The sequence below is a fragment of the Cynara cardunculus genome (genome assembly GCF_001531365.2).
Source record: "Cynara cardunculus var. scolymus isolate 2C chromosome LG 1, CcrdV1, whole genome shotgun sequence".
Lineage (NCBI taxonomy): Eukaryota > Viridiplantae > Streptophyta > Magnoliopsida > Asterales > Asteraceae > Cynara > Cynara cardunculus.
This window is the reverse complement of record NC_037528.1, coordinates 18,564,116-18,591,111: the sequence shown is the minus strand read 5'-3', so window position 1 is coordinate 18,591,111 and position 26,996 is coordinate 18,564,116. Positions and strand designations below refer to the sequence as shown.

Genomic DNA, 26,996 nt, shown 5'->3' with positions numbered 1-26,996 from the left:
AAGCGCCCACGCCCCTGAGTCTCATGCAAAGCCCTTGCTGCCTGCCCCCTCTCTCGACGAGATGACCCAGTTGCTTGCCTACTCCTCCTCAGGTACGTTTTTTTTGGTGTTACCTGCGCCATTGAACTGGAAAAGCTTCTCAATTTTCATTGCGCCATTGGACATCTCTTTGTTACCAAAGATGCTCACCGCTACACAACGCCATACGTCATGTTAGAAAACATTTCCGGTGGCATGTTATTACTGTTGACTATGGCACTTTTTACATGGTTTACATATAAATTATTGCTTTGCTGAAGCTCTGTTAAGGTTCCATTGAGTTAGAGGTGGATATAAAATGATGCTGGTATGATTCTTCTTGATTGATTGTGATTTGTGAATATAAGTTAAAACATGACATTTTTAGTTTACATGCTTCTATGTCATTTTACATAACTTCTCGGACAAAATCTCTGGGGACCGTCTGTTTTGGGTGTTCGTATCAATAATAACTCACCTACTGAGAACCTGGCTATTAGTGCACTTTTACACCTCTAGGGGAGAAATATGGGCATCATGTGATGGATTGGGAGATAGCAATAGAAAGAGTGAGTTAATTCAATAATTTAGATATGATTCAAGAATGGCTTCTTCCCTATTGCCAAATGGTTTTAAGTTGGAAGCCCTTGGGTTCCTAATAGTAATACTCTTATGTATATGCAGTTGGCACATTTAGGAGGAGATGCTTGCTGAGGTTGGCAAACCAACATCACGATGGAAATTGTTGTTGGGAAAACCTCTTCATATGAAATTCACCCATGGGAAAACCTCTTCGCTTTGTTGTTGTGAAGGTAATATTGCTTCATATATATATGCGAGGTTATTTTATACGTTTCCAACCCAAGCAACTTGGAAAAAGGGTCTGGTTACTAAACACTTACCTTGGCAAGTGCTTACGAGTTCAATTACCTTACCAGGACTAAAGTCTTAAAAACAACCTAAAAAGCATATGGTACTACGTTTCTATGCATATAATTTGAAAATCCCTTAGCTAGAAATCATAATGTAGTACAAGTTATGAATCCAATACTTCTTAAGAATATTCTATCCTCCCAACAAAGTTTATGTTCCCGTAGAGTTTCCCGCTCTGTCCCGACCATTAAGTTTCCCGTAGAGTTGAACTCCCTTTTAGTATCTCGACTTGTCTCCACCACTATTCCTTCTCTCATTGCAACCATTGAAGATCAATCAAAAAACAAACCGGAAAAGGAATGAACATGAAACATCTCTTGGGTGTTGTTACACATAGATAATAGGGATAGTAGGGGGTTGGTCAATTAGTCAAGTAAGTTGGTTATTAGAAGCATAAATAGAAGGGGGTAGAAGTGATTAGGCATCAATTGTGTATTGTGTAATTGGAGGAAAACCTCTTTGGAGAGATCTGGCTCTCTCGAAAAGCTGGAAATCAATTGGTAAACATTTGATTGTTGAATAAAGATGAACAATTTGCATCAAATGGTATCAGAGCAGTCAATTCTGGAATTGACCAGGAGCATGCTTGTCATGGCGCAAAAGATGATGGAGGATATTACTTCGATAAAGTCTTCCATGGATGTAGTTCAAGAAGATTGGAAAATCATAAAGGAATCGATTCAAGAAGACTCGAATTATGTCCAAGAACAATCAATTGATCAAGATCGCGAACTTACGGTCTAGGCAGAAAAGAAAAAGAAAACAAGATGAGAGAGAGAAGGAAGGAGAAAGATCGAATCTGAAGCTAAAATCATATTTAATTTCGAATATGAGGTTTGATCTGGAATCCAAAATCCAAGCAAACGACACCACTCAATTGGCTCATGAAGAAGAAGAGCAAGAAGAGAAAAGCAAGGAAGGAAAATAAGGAATCCACGCCTATTCCATCAAGCCCGTCAAAAATTGAAACGCTAAACCCATCCCAACACTTCATTTTCAAGATCCCAAGATTCTGCTATGAGAACAAGGGGAAGGCAAAGACAAAATCAACGATGAGGAGTAAATCGACAACAAAGAAGGCTCCGACAGAGAAGAGACGAAGAACATGCAAGAGGCTATTCCAGGTTGTATTGACAATCGACAAATGGTAGAGAGTACAAGTAATTGCATCATGGGAAGATTTTGGTTGGGCAACAACCATGGCTTACCACCGCCACCGCCATTACCACCGTTGCCGATGTTGTTTTTGCCGTTACCACCATCATCCCAGCCACCTCTGTCACCGGTTTTCCATGGTTCTTCATTTGCGTATGTTTTTTTGGAACAACCATATGTATGTTCAAAGAAAAATCAGGGGTTTATTCATTTTATTGGACTTCAAAGGCTACGGGGAACCCACATTTATATCCTTCTCTTAAGCCCCAAAACTGACTTTAACTATCTCTCAAGCGCTAAAGATTTCAAGAATACCCGAAGTACGAATTTCTGAACAAATACAAAGCCAAGAAGTGTAAAACTCCAGAATTATTTTTTTCTTTCCACCTTGAGGACAAGTTGGATGTTTGAGGGGCGAGTATTGTTACACATATAGATAGTAAGGATAATAGAGGGCTGGTCAATTAGTCAAGTAAGTTGGTTAGAACTATAAATAGAAGGGGATAGAAGTGATTAGGCATCAATTTTGTGTTGTTGAATTGGAGAACTTTTCTGGAGAAATCCGGCTCACTCGAAAAGCTGGAAATCAATTTGTAAACATTTGATTGTTGAATCAATTTGGATGGTAATGTATTATTATTATAGCTTTGTAACTATATCTTGATATCTTTCTGCCTTGAATTGCAGGGAAGATGCACACAAGTGCAAGCGTTCTAGAAGGTTGACATAGTTCTCTGCACACTCTGTTATGTTTATATTCAGCTACCCACTGTTCACTTAAGGGCCGTTTACTAAATGATTACTGGATGAAAATGACAAAGACCGATAATCTTACCGGTAGGTGTAGGTGTAGGTGTAGGTGATGGTGAGAGCCATTTTTCTTTTGCTTGCAAAAGGGGCTATTTAATTAAAATATAAAGTCTATTTTTTATTATGAAAAACTGACTTCTAGAATTGCTATTTTAGAGTTTGGACTCAAATTTTCATATATTAAAGAGACTCGTTTACATGGTTCAAGTAAGCATTTCACATCATATTTAAAAAAAAAATCTAAAATAATGATATGGCGTTAATAATTATGACATGACAATACCTTTTTATTATTTGGCAACTAAAATTCCACATTATATTTAAAATTTGGGAAATAATGGGAACTTCCAACAATCATATGAAACATTAGCTTTTGCCTCAGTTAAGAAAACGAAAAACCAATGGTAACAAATATGATAATGTCTGAACATCACAAACTGATTTGCTACTCAACTAGTATAAGTTGTCTTAGTTGGCCTATTTTTTCTTATACCAAATAGAAGGTCATGAATCTATTTAAAAACTCATTTAAAGTCACCTCTTGTTTGTATCCTAACTCTGGGGATTGAGTGTCTTTCACATAGAGCCTCACAACTTTGAGCATTTCCAATAAGCAAATCAACATAAAAAGTCAATTCATATCAGTCAATCCCCGGTAAGAACATCAAACTGAACTGGGTCTAATCATGAGTAAAAAACCTACTTAAAACTTAGTCGATAGTTGGTCTGCTCATCAATGAACGATAAACAATGTGTATTATGTTATTAGCCTAACTTCATCGTATTTTTGTCCTAACTCATATGTTTCATAGTCTGAGCAAACCAAAGTTTATTGTACCCATCCTCTAACCTCTTTTCATTGAGGCACAACATCAAAACCTTAGCATTTTGGTCATTTTGAACATTCCAACAATTTGAATATAACAGAGAGGTGACTTAAGGTATCAAATGATCAATAAAAAAAATATTGTTGCAACTTTTGGAAATGGGTGCACATCTTTAAGGGGATCGAATCACAAAAAGTTACGGGTTTGATCGGTGGAAAAGTCAACATGGTTTGACCCAAGGGAAAGTCAAATTATGTTTCGAGAATAATCCATTTTTTAAAATTGAATCAACTTTGACCTTTTGAGCAGAACACAAGATTACGTCTTTACACTCGACTTGTTTTTTAGCTGAATTCCACCCTTACAGGAAACTCTGGTTTTTTTGGTTGACTTCAGAATTTTTTTCAATTTTTAGTATTCAGCAATTGATATATTCTCTATTTTTTTTCTAAGTTTTCAATTTCGTTTCCTTATGCATATGGAAATCCTAATATTAAATAGGGTGTTTTGCAAATCATAATTAATTATGCATCTTGTTTTTTTTTTTTTTTTTATGCATCTAGAATTTTGAGTAATAACCATAATCAGAATCGTTCTCGGGGGAGGGCGGGTTGGGCGTACGCCCAGGGCCCATAAAAATTAGGGACAAAGGGACAAATGTGTAAACCGATAATCATCACACATTTTGTTGATTAGTTGAATCATCAATAATTATCATTTAGATAACGATCATGTACTTCTAGATGCTCCTCTACGTTTATAATTATAAAGTGAGATTTATAATTATTGTCAACGTGATAAAGTCCTACTGGGTCACACACATAAAAATGTATATATGAATAAAAAGGATAAATAATCAAATAAAGTATTTAATTATTATGTTAAATATGATTCCGTCTGATTCTTGTTTGACGAGAATGGAGACATGACAAGTAGTAACTTGTCGGTATGTAAATTGTGTAAAGGAAAAGAAAAGGATCAAATAAGATATGAGATCATCTTGCCACTCTTCCTGTCACATGCCTATGAGATATGTACTATTGTTTCACATATATAAATAGAGATATATGCCTTTGAGAAAGGTGGTAAGAATTGTTCATAGCATTCCCCTTCTCTTTATATCCCAAGAAGTTGTTGTTCTTCCTTTCCTCCAAGGAGTTGGGGGACCATATCTAGTATTCGGGAAGGAACACGATCTCCTTTCTTCGTGTAGGACGTTAAGAGGATTCATAACGTTTGAGTGGATACCGTGGAGGCAACAGACTGTGTTCGTTGCATCCATTCAGATAGGATATCAAAGGGTTGTTGCTCGTACTGGTAATTTTTTGGAACAACCATTCTACCCCATCTCGTATGGATCATTTGAAGGATACATTTAATTTCCGCCGAGTGTATGGCTCTTGTATCCCAATATAAGATAGAGCCAAAATGAAGAAAACCCCCTAAAAATCAGGGTTTTATGTAGTTCAGAGAGTCTCCGCGACCATTTTTTTGCGACATAGGTTGCGTGGCAGGTCGTCGAGTCCATCAGCGTACCAAACAGAAGATTACACGACTCAGGGCGTGGTTGTGGTTGTAGGTCATACTTTTTCTTTCTGGATTTAACTGGTATATGCATCTATGATTAACATATTTTTAAGGTTTTGATTGTGAAGTTGCAGCAAAAGCTGATTTAGGGTTTTAACTAGAGAGGATGGAAGGGCCTTTGTGAAGAGGGAGGGGGGATTTAGTTTTTGTTCTTTTTCAATGCTTTAGAGATTTGTACCAAATATGCTCGTAACGTGAGGGACACCTTGAGTATTTTAATAGACAAACATCTAACTGAGTTATGTTAACGGACCCAATCCGTTACAAAAAAAACCGTAGTGACCATACGTAAAATTATTTCATTTAAAAGACCAAATATAAAAATGTATAATAACCATGGGGACGAAACTGTAAATTACTCAAAAGAAAAAAAAAACCCATGTATTGGGCCAAAAAATGGAGCAATTCCAGCAGTTCATAACCTATTGGGCTTAGGATGAGGCCCGGTGATGTACTAGAAAAAGCCACAGGTAGTGTAGATTGTAGAAGGTGAATTTGTTGGAAAATCATAAAACCTTAAGGGGTGTAATTGAAAATATTTTGTTCGGAAGCCTGGAAGAACGTCCGTTGTACTTGTAACCTGAAAACCTATTTCAAAATCCTCGGGAAAAGGGTCATTTTTACGAATCTCACTCAATTCCATTTTTTGATTTCAATGGCGAATCCCGATCAGCAACCAAACTTAATTAGGCCATGGATCCTTGAAGTTGTCCCCTTCGTAGTTGTTGTTCTCATTGCCGCTCATGTCATCGCTTTGGTACGCCATTTTTCTCTCTCGATTACAAGATCACTGTATGTATCTCCAATTATTATACTGATTATTTGTTTTCGTTTATGATATTTGGGGGAAAAGGTTTATTGGATATACAGATTAGCTACGGAGAAGCTCCCTGGACGAAGAAAGAAGCACTAGAACTTTTATATTCTAATTCGTAGTCCAGTGATTCCACGAAGAAACGAAGGTGTAGTGATCCAATTTCGTGTTTTTAGTTTTGAATTTAGTGTGTTTATGCGGTAGGCATGGAAGGTGTTCGACGAAATGTGTGAAAGAAATATTGTCCATTTGGGGGTCACAAATGAATTGAAGGGTGTTGTAATCAGTTGGTATTTTGTGATTGTGAAAAGTTCTACTCGATTTGAGGATTACTACTTATTGTGTTGTTCTGTGGTTTCTTGATGAGATGCCTCAAGAAAAGAATATTGTATATTTAAACACAATCTGTATGGCAAACATTCAATGGGGTTCCAAGAATTGCACTTTGGATTGTACCATTTTGTGTTTGTTGTAATGTGATGTCAATAGCTTACAATCTTGTTTTTTTAATTCCAAATCCTAATAATAATGACAATAGATGGTTATTGGTCATTACATAAATTGTCACTGTATGCGCATCACATAAACATTTTTTATACAAGAACCAGATTTTTCATGCAATATTTGAGCCATTGTTGTAGAATTTATTATTGTTAACTATGGGTGTCCGGGCCAGCTTGCTCGCACCTTGTTGGAGTTCTGAATCTGCTAGACTTGGACCGTTTATCCTCTATATGTTGGAACCTCCCTTCTATTCTTAACGGCTCTTTTGGAAAGTAATATGGGGTTCTATGTATATTCTCACATGGTATCAGAGCCAAGATCTACACTCTAGTGACTCGACACCCTGGGGTAATTTGTACTCGCCAAGTCCTCTCGACACTTTAGACAATCTGTCCTCCTCTAGCCTCCGTTGGAGGAGGCATGTTTGAGTCCACATCGGCTGAACTTGGATCATTTCTCTTCTATATATGTTGGAACCTCCCTTTCATCCTCAAGGCTTTTTGGAAAAAGTAATTTGGGGTTCTTCATATTCTCGCACACCTCGACTAATGACCTTTGAGCCCCAGTCTTATTGTTGTAGAAAATTCGTGATGGATTACTCGGGGAAAAGTATGTTTGGTTGTGACAGGGATCAAAATGAATTCTTTTGTGTATGTACATGTTTTTAGACTCATAAATGGGTGAGGGGCATATGATTGCCTTTCTTTGTGCATTTGTGTATGGTTTGGTATTCAGGATGCAATATGGCTATGTTATGCTGCTGTTACATATAGTTTAACGTAACACTCAAATTTTTTTAAATTTCGCTCAAAACTCTATAATTAGGCCAAAATTTGCACGGATTTATTTAGGTGTAATCCGCTAAAGAGTAAAGCCCTAAGTCCTGTTGTTGCATGAATTCGGCCAACGTATAGTGAGCTCTCCTGGTGTTCCAAGCCCTTCTTTCTCAGAAAGGCACCACCAGATGTTATTAAAGATATTGCAATAGAAAGGATTCAAAGTAACCTCCAAAGATTGAAAGAGAGTAAACGTTCTTGGGATGCATTTCTTCTATCAAAGAAATCGCCTAAATTTATTGATTCAAAAAGCTGCCCTTAAGCAAATCAAAATACACGCTAATAACCAACTACGGAAATTACAGCATCCTGCTGAGGTGTACCATCTGGTCCTGTATGTAATGAGAAGGGAAAAACACCAAGATAGGAGAGCATGACTCGTTTTTGTCTTGAAACTCCTGTTAAGTCAGAGATAGAATGCCAGACTCTTGTTATTGCTACTCTTCGTTGGAAGCACTTGCAGCACTAAGGTCCACACTCAAGTCAAGAGTCTGTCATATTACACCATCAAATACCGGATTCAATTGTAAGAAAATGTATAGTAAAGATCAAAACAATATCTGGTATTAAAGTTTACCTTTCCGGTTATTTGGCTGTACATTGCAATCACATCTTGTACTGTAGTCTCAAAATGTGTCGTTGCATCATAACTCTGGAGGAGACAACAACTTTATGATAAGAATCAAATGACATCTCAAGTAACAAAAGGTGGGTCCATTTATATGTGATATAATCTATCTTAGTGCATTTGTTTAGAAACTTGTAACATTAAACCGCATTGTGCCTGATTAAGCGGTTGGATCTCTTTTTATATTGCTCAGTGAAATGCCAGAATGCATCTGTGGAATGACAGGAAAAGGTTCACCAATAGGAAGCTTTTTTGGGTCTTCTAGAATAAACTTATTATGAAATGTTTTAGCATGACAAACATTCATTAGTTAGAAAAACTATTTGTTGTCTCAGAATCCTGATCCCAATACACACAGTGGAGATCGGAGAACTGGTGATGAAAAGTTTCAACAAAAAAAAAAAAAAGAGTCCTTAACTTTAAGGATAAGCTTGTAAAATAGATATACTCACAGTAGATATGAAACAGTGATCTTCTGCACCCTGGTTAGTGGGTTCATATCTGTCATAAGCATCAAAGAAGATCTGGTCCACAGGTCCAAGCAACTCTATCCCAGGCTTCAGTTCCTGCTCAGGACTATCCGTCTCTGCCTCTGTTGTCACAAAAGCAATGTATTTACCTTTCGGGGCTACATTGTGAGAATATGAGCAGCAGAACAGATACCTGCAAATAGATTAAATAACAGCATCAGGTATCATGGAATGCTAACTATGGGCTGATTCCATTACAAGTTTTCACTACTTTAGTGCTACTATGTAGACTGTGCAGTCAACTCTTTGTAAAAATGTAAATCTTGTAATAGACACATTTATTTAGTTCCATTGAAGGTTAAAAATGTAAATCTTGGAATACATACATGTCAGATTTGCGGCCTAGCTGTTTCTGGGGCAGGATAACTTGGGTTGAATGAGCATCATTAGTGTTTGGGATGGGATGGCTCATGATGCATATAGCACGAGCTACTTTACCAACCTTCTTTACCTGTTGCAATAAACAGAATTGGGAATTTAATAACGAGAAAATTAAAAGGCTAGTAAATTAAAATTTTGCAGATAGTTTACCTTGTCAGGCAAATATGATGGATCACACACTACTTTTTTGCACTTAGCAGTTTCTCCTTCTGATGTCACACCAAATACCTTCCCATCTTGAAACTCTACCTGTCATATTAATAGTCATCTGAGTAAACTTATCATAGCAGGTGTCTTTGATGATATGCATCGCGTATCTTGCATTACAATGTGTGGCTATTTGACCACCTTTGATCCTGATTCTAGTTTGATCCTAAACCTTCAGTAAATGCCATAATTTGTTATAACCAAAAGAAAAGAAAAATTCGAGACAGGTGCTATTATACCACTTTGCTTATGCATCTAATGAAGGGCCCTTTTCTTTCTAAAGCAGAAATGGCGAAATCCGGAACAAGATCCAACTTTCTATGCATGAGAAACAAGCCACTAGAGCATTATCATTTCAGATTTGACCATCCAAACTGTTGAAAAGGTTGCATCTTTCTTAAAACATTTTTTTACATTAAATTTCTTAGGATAGGAACTTTCACCCTGCCCATCTTTGAACACTGTTAATCAAGCTGAGATTAGGCATCCTTCTTATCAGATTAACTAGAAAAACTGTTGATGCTACAAGTTAGCATTACATATCAATCTAATGATTTCCTGTGTGACAGAAGTGGACCATAATCACTGTTTAACCTCAAGTACAGTAAAAAGGATTTTAGATTACTCTAGTACAATGATATTAATGGATTACCTTGCATTCTGGTTTGTTGAGCATGTAGGTGCCTCCATATACTGCACTCAGGCGAGCAAATGCCTGGCAAATTTAACAGATAAAGTTAAATAGATAAGGTACCAAACTAGATAAATGCTGCCAATGGAATTGTACCTGAGGTAATTCTCCTAGTCCATATAGGGGGTAAATATATGGGGAACCTCCTGCAAACCGAGCTAGTGATTCTGCATAAAGCTATTCGAGGAATAAAAGGTGAATCAGCTATAACCATAAGCAATCAGGAAATTAATACCAATAATGCTAGATCAAAGGGGTATTTATACCCTCATGAGTCATGACTTTGTAACACTACTAAAATGTGAACCATATATTGCAATTGATGAGGACAGATGCAGCTAAAAGATATTTTGGCTACAAACAGAGTGCAGTGTTTTTTTCTTTTGAGAAATCTTGCAGACTAGGAACCCGTCCATATAGACCAAAGGCTAACTAGTGTTCTTTAAAATGTCAACGCAAAATTTAAAAAATTTATATAGATTTAAATTGCAACATTCTAACATTAGATATTGCTCCCCTATTTTGTTAAATGGATGCTACTTTTCAAAAATGTGGACCTTTTAGGTAATTACATATATCTAATCATCATTGGTCAATTTGTCCATAACAGTTGTGATGTTAAATAGAGCACGTACTTTAGAAAAGTAGAATGTCTAAATTACTATCAGATGATGAGTATATAAGATATCTTGTGGACAAAAATCATGAACTGAAAATAAGGTAGTCTTACATCACTAATTGCTAACACACAACATGGACAATTATAATAAAGAACTAAAGAAGTTCAGGTATCAAACTGAGAAAAAAATTTCATGCCTTCATGTTGGATTTCTAACCTTAACTTTCTTGATAAAATCTACAGCTGGTTGGTCCAAATATTTGTCGTCCCTATAGAGTGCCAATGCATGCCCAATGAAATCAATTGTATTATCATCTAGTCCATATTTTTTCCTACATAAAACAAGTCAAACAACCAAAATTAGCAGTAATGGAGTTAAATAACTGATTCTCTTTTCAACTACTGTTTCTCTCCTGAGTGAATCAGCAAATAACATATTCCTTCGGTTAACATTCTTGTATATGTGAGAGTAAACTGAGGGAATGGATATTCTTCCTTTTGTGCAATACTTAATATATCCGTACATGCTGACTTAACAAATAGAGCTAAAGTGTAGCTGTTCATATTTAGCAGTTGAGCTAAAGTGTTGAGACGAAAACCATTGAATCATCTTTGTTTTTTAATCAAAAAAATAATATCAGCTAACAATTAAAAAGCAACAAATCCACCTGATTACCATGGAAAAAATTAACATGCAATAAGATCAAAGATTTAAGCTGTGTTGTCCAAACAGAATGCTCAAAGGATGTTGGTTTATATGGTTTTCTGTACTCTTTATTAGGTTGCCAATTTTATGGTGTGCAAAAAGGGTATGACACCACCCTCTGGAGCGCCCCACAATACCAGCCTCAAGGCCATCATGAGGTAAATCGTGTCCCAGGGGCAGGTGAGTGGTGCCTGGAGTCGAACTCGCACTCATTCTGCAAGGATGCCCACCTCCTTATCTGCTAGGCTAAAGCCACGGCCGGTGGGGATGCCAATTTTATGTTCCTTTGTATAAAGATTTCTTTATGTATTATTCATCCCACATAAACACCTAATGCACACTATTTATAGGGAGGTCTGCCTCATGGTATCAAAGTTGAGACTCTGATAATCAAAACCTTATCCCCTTATATATGTATGCCCCCCAACATACGAACTGCAGCTACCACTGATTGACCAGAGCTTCATCAGGCTTGTCACGGCTACCAATCGCTTCCTCAGGGACTTCTCTGCCACCATTACTCTCTGATGCTTTATCAATCGCATTCCTAGGCTGCATCTCTGTTCTCTATTGCTTTGCTAGGTAATATAGATTGCATCCCCTGTACTGACCTTTTGTCACTGAAGGGCAAGATACTCATGTCACAGACCTTTCTTGTATCAGTAATCAGGCACCTTCCTCAACTACAAAAAAACCAAATATACCTCCTCAAGAAGCCATTTTTAAAGATTATACGTAACTGATGAATAGGGCAGTGGTTTATACTGCTGCAAGGAATGCAAGTACAACCATAAATTTTATTAGATATACAGTCAGATACTCAACCCAATACCCAGTGTGATCCTCTAGATGCCCTTATCCCTGCCACAGTTATGACATCGACTACGAGGGGACTGTGGCTAAGACGGCTTGTATTTCCCTGCAGCTATTTACCATTTGCTTCTTCAATGGTTAAAAAATGTTAATAACTTCCTTGAGGGCAAGATATATTTGGATCAATCTCTAAGGTTTATGGTTGACGAGTTGTCTTGCATCATCTGCCAACTTAGAAGATCTTAATAAGTTGCAGGCAGTCTCAAATCTCAATGCTCGGTTTGAGCATTCTACATAGGTCCTCCAACATTTAGGTAACCCAAAAATGACAATGATTGTTCCGTGTTAATTTTTTTTTAGGTGAGCGAGTTATTTTTGTTGTTTACAAAGATGGCATTGTGCTTGGAAGATTACCAGTCAACTGATTTCTTGATGAACCTTTATGGAAGACCCAAATCGATCTATAAGCTGTAAATTGGCCATGACGATATCTATGCTCCAACTTGAGAGTGTGAGTATATTTATTCTTTTTTCTCTGTTGGGTTTCTTTTATTAGTTATCTACAGTTTCCATTATGTAATATTCTGAGCCATGAGTCCATATCATGGGTTTTGGCATCATAAAGTATCCATTCAAACCCCAAACCTTTATGAGAAGCACCAGTGATATCATCTTAAAAAGTGTTCTTTGCAAGTCACATAGGGAGCATGGATAGCATAATGTCACAGGCTGCTTGTTTGAAATGATGTTTATCGACATCAAGACCTCTTAGCTGCATAGCTGATGCCTACTGGAGTTCCAACAAAGAACCTGAAGACTGCCGAATTCACTAGGAATTTGTAGAGTTATCTATTTGTCCTAGTACCTCATTGTATCCTGTAACATCTTCTACAATCTAGCATACAGTCCTGATATTTGTGGAGAGCTAGAAAGAATGACGACATCATGATTTCACTAAGAACCATCCAATTTCCTAAAAAGGCGTTTTCTTCATTTCTTTGAGTAGATTCAGAGCAAAAGAATAATGTGAAGAAAACTTCGTCTCCATGAGCAATATAAGATGAACTAACTTCGTAGATGGGAAGTAGGAAGAATCTAACAGGATTTGGTTTGACATATCCTCAAATCCTTGTTCAAGTTTATATATCATTGTAGTAATTCAAACAAGTTATTTGTTCTTATACATATTAGGTAAACACATATTATGATCCCTTTGTATGAAATATGGGATGACTTGGAGATATGCCAAGTGAAAGAAAGAAACATGAGCGGGATAAAGTAGAGCAGTACAAAAATTCCATTGAAGCAATGACTGTAATATATTATGAACAGGCAGAGACAGGCTATTTGGGAGCATGGATATTTGTTACATAAGAATCTAGAAATTATGATGCATGAAACCATGCTTGTCAACTCCATGCAAAATCCCATTCGTTAAAGGACGTAATTATCCACAAGTATTTAGTTGACATGAACAAACATGGTCACTAGAGAATGGAAGTACATCTTGTCTAATGAACAACTGGTACTTCATTTCATTATATATTGACAGAGTGAAACATATAAATTCCATGTGAACTATATCTCTGGATGCCTCATGCAGGACTGAAGTAAACGCGAACTACTGCCACAGCGTCATTTTTTGACAAATTCTACTAATAGAAGGTCAAAGATAACCAGAAATTTTATTTGACAAAGGTGTTAAGCAGTAAAGATTTGCATCCCTCTGCGCAAGTTATGTGAAATAAATAGTTCATCGGAGCAGACAGCGTCAAGAGAATTTCCTATTCTTGGCCTTAAAAACCGAGGGTATATTGTAATTTAGATCATCTGAAGTTTGTCCTTCATGAACATAATTTAATAAACCATCTGTTGTGTTACATTCTTTCAGAAAACATCATTTATTAACCTAAGCAGGTATATATCATGCAACCAATGAAAAAAGAGAATAGGATAAGATAGTACGAGAGAACATCTCTTGCAGGTACTTTGGTGAGATCCAGCCCTTCATGTGATTTTGGATCATTATCATCATAATCCTGAACATAAATGAAGAACTTCCGAGCACGGCGCTTCTCGAATAATCCCATGAGAGGGGATTTAAGTGCTTCAACATCAGTTGCTGGCACTTTGTGAATCTAAACGAAAATCCCGATTTTTCAAAGATAATAGTTATAAGTTGAAGGTTAGAATAATTGCTCATTGTAAGCTTAGGGGATTTCATACCTTTCCTTTGTTGTACACAAAGCTACCATCAACAGCCTTGAAATTAAGGTACTTTGTGACACTAGTGTGAATTAGAACACGAACTAAGGCACCATTAGCCATCATGAACTGCAAAAGCGCACACGTAATGATGAAAAATAAGAGATAAATGTGATGCAATGAGCTTTTAATAGCTATATAAATGATAATAACACTAATAGTAGTTGTAGCATTTAGAGAAGTAAAATCAGATGTACATTGAACGGAGAAAATTTGGTATCAACAGAGTCAGCATAAGCACAAAGGACTATAACCATGTATCATGAGTTCACCATGATGTTCTTTATCTTATGGCATGATTCCGTATCATTGCAGTTCTACCTTGTAGAATAAGACAAGAATAAGGCATCCATCATCCTAGACTGTAGGCAGAGAGGCTAAGGTGTCTAGATAGATGGACAGCTTTACTGCAGTATGTGTGTGTATCAGATCTTTTTGCTGGCTATCACGGGTTGGGAAAGTGCCATTAAATTAGCACTATATCTGCTAAATTAGCACCATTTTTGCTGCATATCTGTGAGTAACTTTTCGTAATCATAATTCTCTGTTTTAGCAAGTTTGGACTTGGTTGCAGAAGTACGGCAGATATGGAACATCCACAAACAATGTCACACAGTTTTAACACTTCCTAAAATTAAATGCACCTTCTAGACTTGATGCCAGACTAACTTGAAAAGTTCACCATCCAAATACTTCAAAAGGGAACTTGATTACTTTTTGTGCGTAATTAAGATTAATAACTTCTTAACTTGTTGAAGTCAGACAATTCACTGACCTTGTAGAATGAGAAATCAATGAGAACTCAATTAGCAATTTCACACAAATTCAAGACAATCATTCATAATATGTATTAATTTCCTTTTCAAAGGAAAACTAGACATGCCTTGGGGATCATATCGACATTGTAGTCTCTGCTTGCACCTAGTTCTGCAGGAGGCGAATCACTGCCCTTGAATCGCTTCCAGAGCTATACAGATTTGTATATTAATGTCAAATGGGTAGCAAAAATAATACTATAATAGTAAGAATTTTATATGATTTATTCAGCTATAATACCTGGTTTAGGTTTAGTGAAGTTGACTCTCCTCCATAGTAATCATTTCTATCCATGTGTAGTACCTGTACAATAGGACAAGTAATGATTGTATAAGATCAGCATTTGTCTTTCTTACGAGTGACTAATCATTATACGTGTAATCAAAATAAAAACAATATATTCTAGTGCTCAGACAAGAAAGCTTCCTAAAAAATCTAAACAACTATCCTGGCATTTCCGACTGGTGTATATTTGGTGCTCTCAGGATTTTGGGGTGTGAAATTGCTCAAAACACAGACAGAAACAGTGAAGGTCAATCTAACTTCTAACTATTCTTACAACAGACAAACAATGGAGAAGAGTAACATCTTTAATCAACAGTCCATGAGGTGCATATGGATTACATCCCATTTAGCTTTAAATGGGGAATCGAGAAAAAGAAAGAAAAACCAAAGCCAAACCTTAAGAAACTGAATCACAACGACCCTTGAGAAGCAACCCATAACTGAAACTATAATCAAAACCCAACCATTAAGCTGATACAACAAAATTGAACCAAATTCCCAAACCCATGCCTAACTAAAACTGATCCGAAGTTGGTTTATGAAGTCTAGCTATACTTGTCACCCTTTGAAGATTTGGTTAGAAAAAAGAACTTTAGCTATTTGTTAGGTCACCTCTGAAATTTGGTTAACAAGAGAAAATATATCTGAACTTGCTAGTTCAAGTAGATTTGGGCAAGTAATAAAAATAAGTTATTCCTGATTGAAGGTGTCCAAGTGTACTGCAATGCTTTAGTTGACAAGGAGGATCAAACAAGTTTGATGCTATGTCCCAGAAGTGGTTTTTCATCGAGTCCGGGAGTAAGGTTAGAGATTTTGGTATTTGAGAATAAGGAAGTCACACACAGAAGGGATTTATTACTTTACAAAGATAAGTTGTACATCGAGTCAATAATCATTTCTGGGAGCTATTGCTTTAATATATGTGTGTGTATATATATATATATCTCATTATTAGTCCAATGTGAGAAATTGCATATATGATAAATATCCAAAACAAAACATAGTGTGTGCATAGAGGAAAAATATAAGGAGCTTTTAATTTCTCCGTTAGATCTTGAAGGTCGAAATTTGTAACATCTCTTTTAATTTTAGTGGAACTTCCAGAAAAAGCGTTACTGTTTGGGAACCTAGCCAAAATTGGGTGAATCTCGATTTCAATTCTTTGTGTCGTTACAAGTGACTGCTTTATGGTCCAATACGTTATAGTTCAATCCTTAACGGCTCTGCTGCTGTACAATGTGCAATGTGCAATGTGCATCTTTCTCTTTTTGGAATTTCTCAGAATGTGAGTTGAGACATCCTAATTGCACTCGGTAAAGTTTATCTGAGCACAAAACTCGAAGTTGTGCAAATCCTATAGCATGAACCTGAAACCCCAATATCAGACCAATTCCTTTCATTCTTTTCAGGTAAGTCGGCATCAATAAAAAAAGTTCTGAAAGTCCGAATCAAAATTTTCAACGACGAGTAGCTAGATCGACATTAATCAAAACAGATTCGATCATTTCTATCATAAACAAATCTGTGTGAGTAATTGAACATATACACGATATACACAAACAAATAAGTTCAGAGAGGGTATACTTTGAGGCCATCAACGGAGAGGAGACCACTAAGAATGCATTCCTTGAGACCGGTGCCGAGAACTATGACGTCGTATTCTTCATCCATGGCGATTCGATTAGGTTAACAGAACATCTGATAAGATGGAGTGATTTTAATCGAAGCAGAAGAATAGATGAGATTGAGAGAGAAAGGATGAAGGAGATATCGTCGGGCGTCGTTTAAGAGGAACAGGTCTCAAGCAGAACCATTCGGTTATCAAGCCCCCGCCAAATTTGAAGGATTTCTGTGTACGTGGTGGGCCCTCCACTAATCCACCCTTTTTCGTAACTTTAAACCAAAAAACTGAAATTTGTTTATTATTTTTTAACTATTTTTTTATTAACCTGAATATCCAACCTGCTATTTGAGCCGACTAATCCCAAAACGACCACCTGTTTTGCGAATAACCCGGAGTCACCGCATTTGAACATCCGTAGCCAGAAGGGGATTTTCAATCCTCCTTGAAATTGAACATGCAATCTTCAGGTACTTTTAACTTTTGAAGCCGAACTCAAACTCACCGGTCACCACCTTGTGGTTCTTATTTTTGAATTATGTATAAAAGAAAACAAATCAAATATAAAACTAATAAATATTATGATTTCATAAATTCATTTTTATACATAAATATATCGTGTTCATACAATATCATTTCATATATCAAGGTTCGTTACTTTTTTAGCAAGATGTAATCGTCATTATTATTCTGGATAGTATCGACGTTTCCATTGTTCTCATTTTTTTAGTATTCTCTCTTAAACCCGCCCGATGCATTGTTGTCAAACTCAAATTATTCTGCTAAGACTATAAAAGCTTCCGATGATGTACTTACGGAATTTTTTTTACACATTACGATCAAATTTGTGAAAATAGAAGAACGACTAATGCAAAGAACCAGATAATTTCAGATTTTTATACCCTCCAACTCCAAGTAATACAAGTTTCACACATAATATTAAACAACAATATTTATCTAAAATACATGTCTTAGAACATCAATGAAACTTCCCAAATACTCCTTGAAAAGTATTGGTGACATTTTATACAACTACTAATAGATTGCAACGTATTTTTCTTTAATTTTATTTCGCAGGAAGGAGTAATTGAGTACATCCAACTAATTAACCCCAAATGTTTATATGGGGGGCTAAAAGAAACCATTTTTAACGATACTAATTGGCTTCCATTTACATACTATATGTAAGCTTTCATATCCATCCTGAATAAGGTAACCTGCCCAACCAAACCAAATGGTCGTTAAAAAAACCAGATGATCACTACAACAAATTCGGGTTTATAGGATACAAAAAAAATATCCAAGTGTCATAATATATTACTTTACAAGACTTAAGTTTATAGGACCACACACTTGTGGGTCCTACCTAGGAATGTTGTAATAAGTTTATACAACGTTTTTGGACGGCTTAACAATCTTTTTAGAACACTTATGAAGCAAAGTGTCCAATTAGCCCTTTTTTATATGACACTATTTGAAGGAAAAAAATCTGTCCTATAAAATACGTGTTTAATACAGCATTTTGGAAAGTGTCCTGTAAAGGGTTAATAAATACACTTTATTTCAAAAGTGTTATAAAAAGTTTGGCAAGACGTCCAAAAACGTTGTATAAACTCGTTACAACACCGCACACACAAGTGTTTGGTTTAATGAACTTAAAACACTTTTGTTGTCCTATAAACCGATTTTGTTGTAATGGATGTAACTGATATAATTATTTCGACCGGTGGTTGAAGAATATGTGAAAATATATACAACGATTTAAAGGTAATTTCAAAAGCAAGGATGTACTCACCCGAGCTTGAGGGATGTACCAGAGCTTTCGTAATCTTGTGGAGGACCAGCGGAGTTGCAGATATTGGTAGACTCCGATGATTCCCCAGAGTCACCGGAGTCATGACCAACACCTGGTTTCTGAGCACTTGATATTTTCAGAAGCTTCATAATTCCGTCGTTCAAATGAATGCAAGTCAGGAAAAACACGTATACAGCGACAAAGAAAGAGACCAAGCTTGCTAAAGCAAGACATTTAATGATCTTAATAAACAAAAAAAGAGACCAAACTTGCTAAAGCAAAGGTCGTCGTTGTTTTAGTGGAGTAGAAATTAAACGGAAAGAAAGATTAGGGAGCGTACTTCTTGTCTTAGCTTGTCGTTCTCTTCCATGAGTTTCACTTCCTGCATGTTTTACCAATCTTTAACAAATTAGCAGGATCGACGTTAAAGTACTACAATAACAATATATCTTTTGCAATGCCAAAAGGCGTAATACGCTTGCTTCATGACCACTTATTATGCTCGTAGTCTGTATATTGTTAAGTAGCGAAAAAGTGGAATCATGAAGTTCGAGTTCTGACCTTCTCTTGAAGATGATTAATCTCATTCATGATCGCCTCACCCTGGAAAAATAACAAGATTATTTGTAAATGCATCACCTTCCAACCAACAAGAATGTTCAAAAAAAGTGTCAAAAGGCTATTCACCTAAAAAGCTGCAATGTAATTGATTTTTCTTTTCTTTCCATAAAAGATGTTCCACTTTTTTTTTATTAACCTGGATATCCAACCCGCTACGCGAGCCGACTAATCCCAGGACGACAACCTGCTTTGCAGGTAGTCCGGAGTCGCCGTATTTGAACCTCCGTGGCCACAAAGAGATTTTTGTTCCAACTTTTATGCATTTGCAAATCCAAGATGCGGTTCGAATGGTATTGTTTCGATTTTTTACAGAGGGAGAAAGTATTTGCTGGTGAAAGTTGCAACAATTTATTGGATATATATATATATATATATAGGTTATAGTAAGTGTTTGACTGTTGATCAAATATAAATTAAAATTCATGAATGGCGAAGTAACAAGTAACAGAAAGCAAGCAACCACACCTTTTTTGCTACAACACGGCTCAATCCAGCTTCAAGTGACTTCTCGAGTTGGTGCAGCTCTTCGATACCTAAACCCTGCAGCTCCTCCCCTCTCAACCGTCTGCTTCAAAAGGAATCAATCCAAGATCCGAATAACATACAGATATATACACAGAGAATACATTCATACATACATACATACATACATACATATATATATATATATATATCTGTGTGTGTACCTTAGTTCTAGGGTTCTCTCTGCAACTTCTTTGCTTAAGTTGGCATAGTTGGTGTCTTCAACCAGCTGCAAAACAAAATGAAATATTTGAACATAGTTTGCATTCGAACAAAAAAGGAATTCAAATCCCTTATTGATTGTTCGAAATCCAAATGACAATTATCAAAATCCAATCTAAAACCATGTAAACTTCTAGATTTAGGACTTGCCCATCATATCATGAGACGACGTTGTGAAAGAAAGAAGCAAAATCAAGGTCGGGCTACAATCTAGAGACCTTCTTAGTAGCCAAAACTCTATAAAAACTGAAAAAGTCTGGCATCCACGATACACCAAGACTCCTCCAGTTAATTGGTGACAGTTGTGGAGGGAAGCCTTTCACTTGTGTTTTGCAAAAGACCATTTCGGTGGTTCAACCATGGTCACAACCTTATTTGTTGCTCAAAGACTTGATTAAGAAAAGAGAAGGAATAAATAAATAATTGTAGTGACAGAGCAAGAAACCAAAAACTAAGCTGAGGACCTGCAACTCAAGAGAAGGTTGGTTTAGCTTCTCAAGATTTCTCGAGTGCAAGCTACGTCTTTCAAGTACTTCTTTCATACTGCAAGAGATGTCAGAAAGACAAGCATGTTAAAGTACAACTAATGGACATACCGAGGCTATGCTACAACACAAGCATCTGTTGTGATCAATGTTTTACAATCATCAATCATTACTATATCATTATCTCAAAGAACCTTTAAACAAACAATCAAGTTAAAAATAGAACTGATCACTACATCAGTTTTATTACATGTTCATAGGTGGAGCAACTTCAAGTAATTAAACGATAAATACAATTGTTGCTTCTAAATATCTAGATCTGCACATCGTGGTATGGTCAAAGACGTCCAGATGTAGTGCACAGTAACTCATTTTCTGATATTAAAACTTGTGTTGGTTAAGTTACCCTGTCAATGTTTTGTTAGGTCCGGTATACAAGTGTTTGTGTTCCTCATGTTGTTATGAAGATAGAAATTCTAGGATTTTGGGTCGTTTATAGGGTAAGTTGCAGCATTCTTTAGCTTCTTATCTACACCTTCCGTCCCACAAGAACTAAATTTCTTAGTTCTTACTCATTCACGCTATGCACCCACAAGATTAAGTCCTCAAATGTTTCTTTATCGGGCATGGAACGAAGGGAATACTAAATTTGCGAGGTTGTTTGTAGCCTTTACAATTGGTTTTTAAGAAACTTTGTACTTGCATAGTGTGCTTCAGTCAAGTTTGGGACATTATAATGGATTTACAATCTACATGAACTAAACCAAAGCAAGCCAAACAAAGCCAATATATATCCTATTTGAAAAGTAGGGTCTTGGGGTTGGGAAACATGCATGTCCTCCACCCTAAAAGGGTAGAGCAACTGTTTCTGTGAAAATCCCCGGCTTGTGCGTGAGTGTTGAGCAAAAGGTAAGAAGAAACAAAGATACTATATAGAAAGCAACAAAAGGAGAAGAAGGTACAATGAAACATAAAAACGGTAAGGAGAAACAAACGGCCCTCTATCCATCGTTGGTAACCTATTTGACAACTTTCTAACCCGCCCCGCATCCCTCCATCAACCTTTCTAACTCCCTTCATCTCGTCTACCACCCTCAAGCTAACCATAAACTAAAACCAAAAGAACTTCTCATATCGTTGGGTACACATGTCAATAACAAAAGAAATACGTTTCAAACACTTAATATAACTGCAACCTAACAAAGAATACATATACATACATAACATGTGACCATGTGAAGGAGTTTGGTTCTTCTAAGTCTTGCCTAAACTAACCTAACTCTATTCGACCTCCAATTTGAGTTCCTTTTTACTGCAGTCACGAGTTAAAGAAATTAACGGTTTTACCCTTGCAAAACGCAAATAAATGGATCGCTGTTAGACCCCCCTTCTCAACCCTCACAAAGGCAAAGAGCCTTTAAGCACCATATGCTCAGAACATAATGGAATCACAAAATTAATCTGTTCTGTATGTAAGCAAAAGAAAGACTGAATGCAAAGACTTCCTCCTCAACCCTCTTTGAGCATCCTTTTTCCTGTTCAGCTTTTCACAACGAAATCATAACAACAATCTCATAGCAAACAATTTCCAAGAAAAAGGTGAAGAAAAAGAGTGGCCATAAGATCAAACTTTCATTGAATCGGTACCGTACAAGCAATTAAGCATGAAGTACAAACCTACACAGTACTCAGTCCCATATTCAAGACTATATAATAGCTTGTGGATAATCAGATTATAAGCAAAAGATTCAAATAACCCAACTAAACAAGCAAAAACACATGTAAAACCACCCTAATTGCTGAAGTTCATGATAAACCCTACAGCACAAGAAAAAGAAGCAATATACAAAGAATCATATGAGAGAGATATCCAAGAAAGCACACACTGACACACATAAAAAACACATACATAACCCTAAATACATACCTGGAGCTGGAATAGTGAAAGAGCTTGTCATTGGAGGAGAAGAGGATGACAGCAACATCAGCATCACAAAGTACAGAAAGCTCTTCAGCTTTCTTGAATAAGCCTCTTCTTCTCTTGGAGAAAGTCACCCTTCTTGCTGTTGCATTATCAATTTTTTTAATCTGTACTTTTTCCCTAGCCATCATACCTCCAGTGCAACACAACATACACTATTTTTGGAAATATTTCATCTAAATCCCAGTGAAAGTTATCAAGAAAACCAGGAATAACTCAGCGTTCAAATCAAGGGTTTTCTAGTAATGGAAACAATTAATTCTGTAGGTCGCAAAAGAAGAAAAGAACCAAAAAAGCAGCATTTTTTCTTTGCCAAAATTGGGTATACAGATCAAAGGTTTAAATCAGTAACCCTAGACAGAATCAGCAAGAGACATGAACACCCATTTACCCGATTCCCTCTTTTACCCAGATCCAGATGGTGATGATGATGATTGGTGCATAAAGGTGGTGATATTTTTCAAGAAGCTTGTGGAACTAGAAAGAAAATGAAAAACCCATGAAGAAGAGAATGGAGATTTTGTAGATGAAGCAGAGATTGAAGGAAACTTATTTGATTTTGAGTTGATGTCAGGGATGAAGGGTGAATTGGGGGAAGTGGTCTGGTTCTTGGGGGGTTGAAGAGAGAACTGTTGTGTAAAAGGAAACCGTCTATTGTGTAAATTTGTTATCTATCGAATATTTAAGAAAAGTTGCAGGGGTTGGAACATTTTTAGGTACTTTTTATGGCCAAACAAAGTTGTTTCAGTTCCATTCGTCTTCCTTTTGCGTAAAATGGAGAACAACTTGTTAAATCAAATGACTTGGAACACTTATTTTTTATTTATAAAATATCACTATAAATAATTAAATATTATAGCTTATCTATATTATAGTACAAGATATTTTATAAAAAAAATCTTAAAAGTTATTTTTTATGCATAATAAAGTACTGTAAATTAATGCATATTTACTTGAAGTTTAAAATTATAAGTAAATTGTGGTTAAGTACAACTTATTAAAATTTTATTTTTTAATTCGTATAACTAACTGTAGATAAACATAATCAAATATAGGATAAATATTTTATTTTAAATATAAAAAATCTAAAATATAATTATGATAATCATTGAGTTCTAACAGAATCATTATCTTTATAAAAATTATATTGTTAAACCAAAATTAAATTAATTTGCTATTAGACCTAAATTAAATTATACTAAAAATTAAGAAAATTGTACAAAAAATAAGAACTTTTAAATAGTTAATTTGATAACTATATCGATATACTTTTTCAAATTTTTATGATAGAAGTAAAAATATTATCTTTATTAAAACCATATAAACTGTATTATATCAATAGAAACAAAAATTAAAACAAAACATTAAAATGAATATGTATACCGCTGCATTATGTAAGTACCATTCTGTTAAATTAAATACATATCATAGCATTCATGCTTTTCCCTTCATTTCTTATTCCAGATCTATTTCTAATTTCAAGTTATTTCTATTTATTATCTAGGTTTAGGATGAACTAATGAATATATAAAAATAGCTTAATTAATTGTGATTTAAATTATTAATAAATTCATATCAAGCACTTTTTTTTATTTAGCTAATTTGTAAATTGATACTCTCTCTGCAATCCATAATTTTTTATTCAATCGAATTTTTCAAAAACTCATTTTTTCATTTAACATTTAAACCATAAAAGAAAGTAAAACGATATCTAGACTATTTATTCAACATATAAACAAGCTATAATTTAAGGATTTAATTTACACAATATTTAATAAAAGAAATAAATATTTTTTAATAACATTATTTTATAGAATTTTCCTGATTTTGATGGGTGTTCGCATCGTTTCATAACATCAAGGATAAAGTGTATGGTGAAGAAATGCATGCCTTTTGACAAGTATTTCACAAGTTTATATATTGTGTTGATTTTTAGGGAGTACATATCCACATCCATCAACATGAGGTTTTAATAATAATTATAAAAATAAAAATAAAACAAATTAAAAACATTGCTAACAATCACTGGAGGTCGTTTCAAATGGAATTCATTACATTTGTACAATTAATGCAACCCAATCAATTAAGATATTTATGGAAATTATAAGAGTCCATTTACGATTTGAATATTTATGGAAATTATAAGAGTCCATTTATGATTTAAATATTTATGGAAGAAAACTAGAATTCATTAATTATGATCAATACTTTATATTAAAAAACAATTAAAATTTTTATGAAATTACATGTTCATAAAATTAAATGGACAGTTAAAATTAAGTTGTATTGATTACAACCTTGGACCATCTTTTTGGAAGGATTGTCCTAAAATCCACTAGAAACATCTACAAATATTGTCACTCTCTGTTATACACTTTGAGAATTCTACAAGTTCATCATGAATTCTAGATTATTCTAAGTGAAAGCAAGGGATGGGTATGTGTGTATGTATGTATGGGCCTTTTTTAGATAAGCATTTAATAGAATAATAATAGTAGTAGTAATCAATTATAGGTTTCCTATTATTTAAAAAATAACTTTTCAAAAACTTAATGGAAAAAATTAAATAACTTTAAAGTTTTAGATGATTATATAATTATTTACAGATAAATATCAAACATTATTTTAAGTTATAGGGTGACTATAATACCGGCTCTTATAGATAGGGTGTCAGGCCAATTCAGTTGGTGTGAATTCAATAATCTGAATTTGGTTAATTAGTCCACATACATTTATTTAGACTTAAGGTTATTTTGGGCTAGCACCTGATGGATGATCTATGTGTGTTCGTGTGTGGATCAACTATAGAGGAATTCGCGTTTTGTTTCTAAGTGCCGCATCAGATTTTTCACTAGATCCTAAAAGGTACATTCCTAAACACCTATGGTGTGTTATAATTTAATTAAATGTCTCATTTGGACCTGGCTTTGGGTTTTAAATTTAGAATTTTTTTTTTCTAAAAATTAAATAGGGTTACTTTTGAAGGTTACAATTTTTAATAAGACCCAACAATAATAAAATTATATGTAAATACATTTACATATAAATCCATGTACTTATCATGATTACATTTTTAACACATACTTTAGTGTAGCACCCAAGAATCACATATGCGGAAATCCAAATTTACACATTTGGTCAAAATATCTACAAAAGGTACATTACAAGTAGCTATGAAAAATTTCCATAAAATCTTACAAAACTTGTATATATAACAAGTATTCAAATACAAAAGATAACATGTTATCCCAACATCTTATGCAAACAAAATATAACTCTTCACAGTTTTCCTTTCCCTTTATTCTCTAGTTATGCCCGACCTGTAATGCACATTTTTAAAACACCAAAATAAGGGCTAGACCTTGAGGTCTAGTGAGAGACCCCTTTATTGGCTATTACACGGTGAATGATCACCAAACACATTTATAAACCCATGTTTGTAATAATAACAAATCCATCACATTTTAATGAAACAAACCTCTTTTGTCGCATCTAAAAGATAAGATATCACCAATTTATCGCATCAAATAACCCAATAACTCTTTTAACATATTTTGATATAACTCATCGCATCATATAGATGAAAATGTAATTTTCTCGTATCACATGGGTGAGATAACCCCATTTCCTCGCAACACACTGGTGCAAGGACCTCATCTCATCGCATCACACTGGTGCGATAAACCCAACTTGTTGCATCACATTGGTGCGATAAACCTAACTTGTTGCATCACATTGGTGCGATAAGTTAACTTGTCGCATCCTTACATATTCCTCGTATCATAAAGATGCGATAACAACTATTCATCGCATCAATAGGATGCGATAACTTTAAGTCATTGCATCACACAGATGCGACAACTCCAAGTTATCGCATCATAAGGATGCGACAACAGTAAACAGTTTGATCAAAAACCTAGATTTTATATTCCATTGATGACACCTTTACGTACTCTTTGTCAGTATTATTGTGTAATACATGTCGTGGGCATATAAAACTTGCAACAATAATAAATATTACTATTAGGTATGGAGAAATCATTGGGTATACGTTTTCTAAATAATAATAACAATAAAGAATATATATATATATATATATATATATATATATAGAGGTTGGTTATTATACAACCCTTGTCATTTGTGCAACAAATACAACTCAATCTCAACCGTCCATTTCATTTGATTAATATGTGATTTTATAGAGGTTTTGATTATTTCCTAATATAAAGYATTAATCATAATTAATGAACTGTATTCATCTTCCATAAATATTTAAATCATAATAAATGAACTTTAATCATTTCCATAAATATTTCAATTT

At 35.1% G+C, this 26,996-nt stretch overlaps 2 protein-coding genes and 1 long non-coding RNA gene across 4 annotated transcripts; 1 reads left to right on the top strand and 2 right to left on the bottom strand.

Annotated features, from left to right (window-relative positions):
* The first annotated feature begins 5,877 nt into the window (after positions 1–5,877).
* Positions 5,878–6,582, top strand: LOC112525907. The gene is made up of 2 exons (XR_003070452.1): positions 5,878–6,087; positions 6,184–6,582. It is a non-coding gene; the product is annotated as an uncharacterized LOC112525907 (long non-coding RNA).
* Positions 6,583–7,640: 1,058 nt separating this feature from the next.
* Positions 7,641–17,276, bottom strand: LOC112513790 (guanosine nucleotide diphosphate dissociation inhibitor At5g09550-like). The gene is made up of 13 exons (XM_025120152.1): positions 17,010–17,276; positions 15,381–15,443; positions 15,208–15,291; positions 14,286–14,393; positions 14,025–14,197; positions 10,758–10,872; positions 10,018–10,098; positions 9,883–9,945; positions 9,174–9,272; positions 8,969–9,093; positions 8,565–8,775; positions 8,062–8,136; positions 7,641–7,975 (listed from the first exon to the last, which is right to left on the bottom strand). Exons 1-13 carry the CDS (start codon positions 17,094–17,096, stop codon positions 7,922–7,924), a joined length of 1,338 nt encoding a protein of 445 aa, XP_024975920.1. The 5' UTR covers positions 17,097–17,276; the 3' UTR covers positions 7,641–7,921.
* A 649-nt stretch (positions 17,277–17,925) lies between these two features.
* LOC112513861 (MADS-box protein JOINTLESS-like) lies at positions 17,926–23,361 on the bottom strand. 2 transcript variants are annotated; one of them, XM_025120219.1, is made up of 8 exons: positions 22,619–23,360; positions 20,671–20,749; positions 20,149–20,213; positions 19,928–20,027; positions 19,403–19,444; positions 19,182–19,223; positions 18,842–18,984; positions 17,926–18,263 (listed from the first exon to the last, which is right to left on the bottom strand). In XM_025120219.1, the coding sequence occupies exons 1-8, from the start codon at positions 22,822–22,824 to the stop codon at positions 18,239–18,241; spliced, it is 702 nt and encodes a 233-aa protein (XP_024975987.1). In that variant the 5' UTR covers positions 22,825–23,360; the 3' UTR covers positions 17,926–18,238. The 2 variants fall into 2 exon arrangements, with proteins under 2 accessions (XP_024975987.1, XP_024975988.1); XM_025120220.1 differs by lacking the exons at positions 17,926–18,263; positions 18,842–18,984 and adding an exon at positions 18,989–19,061 and having other exon boundaries at positions 22,619–23,361.
* Positions 23,362–26,996: the final 3,635 nt, after the last annotated feature.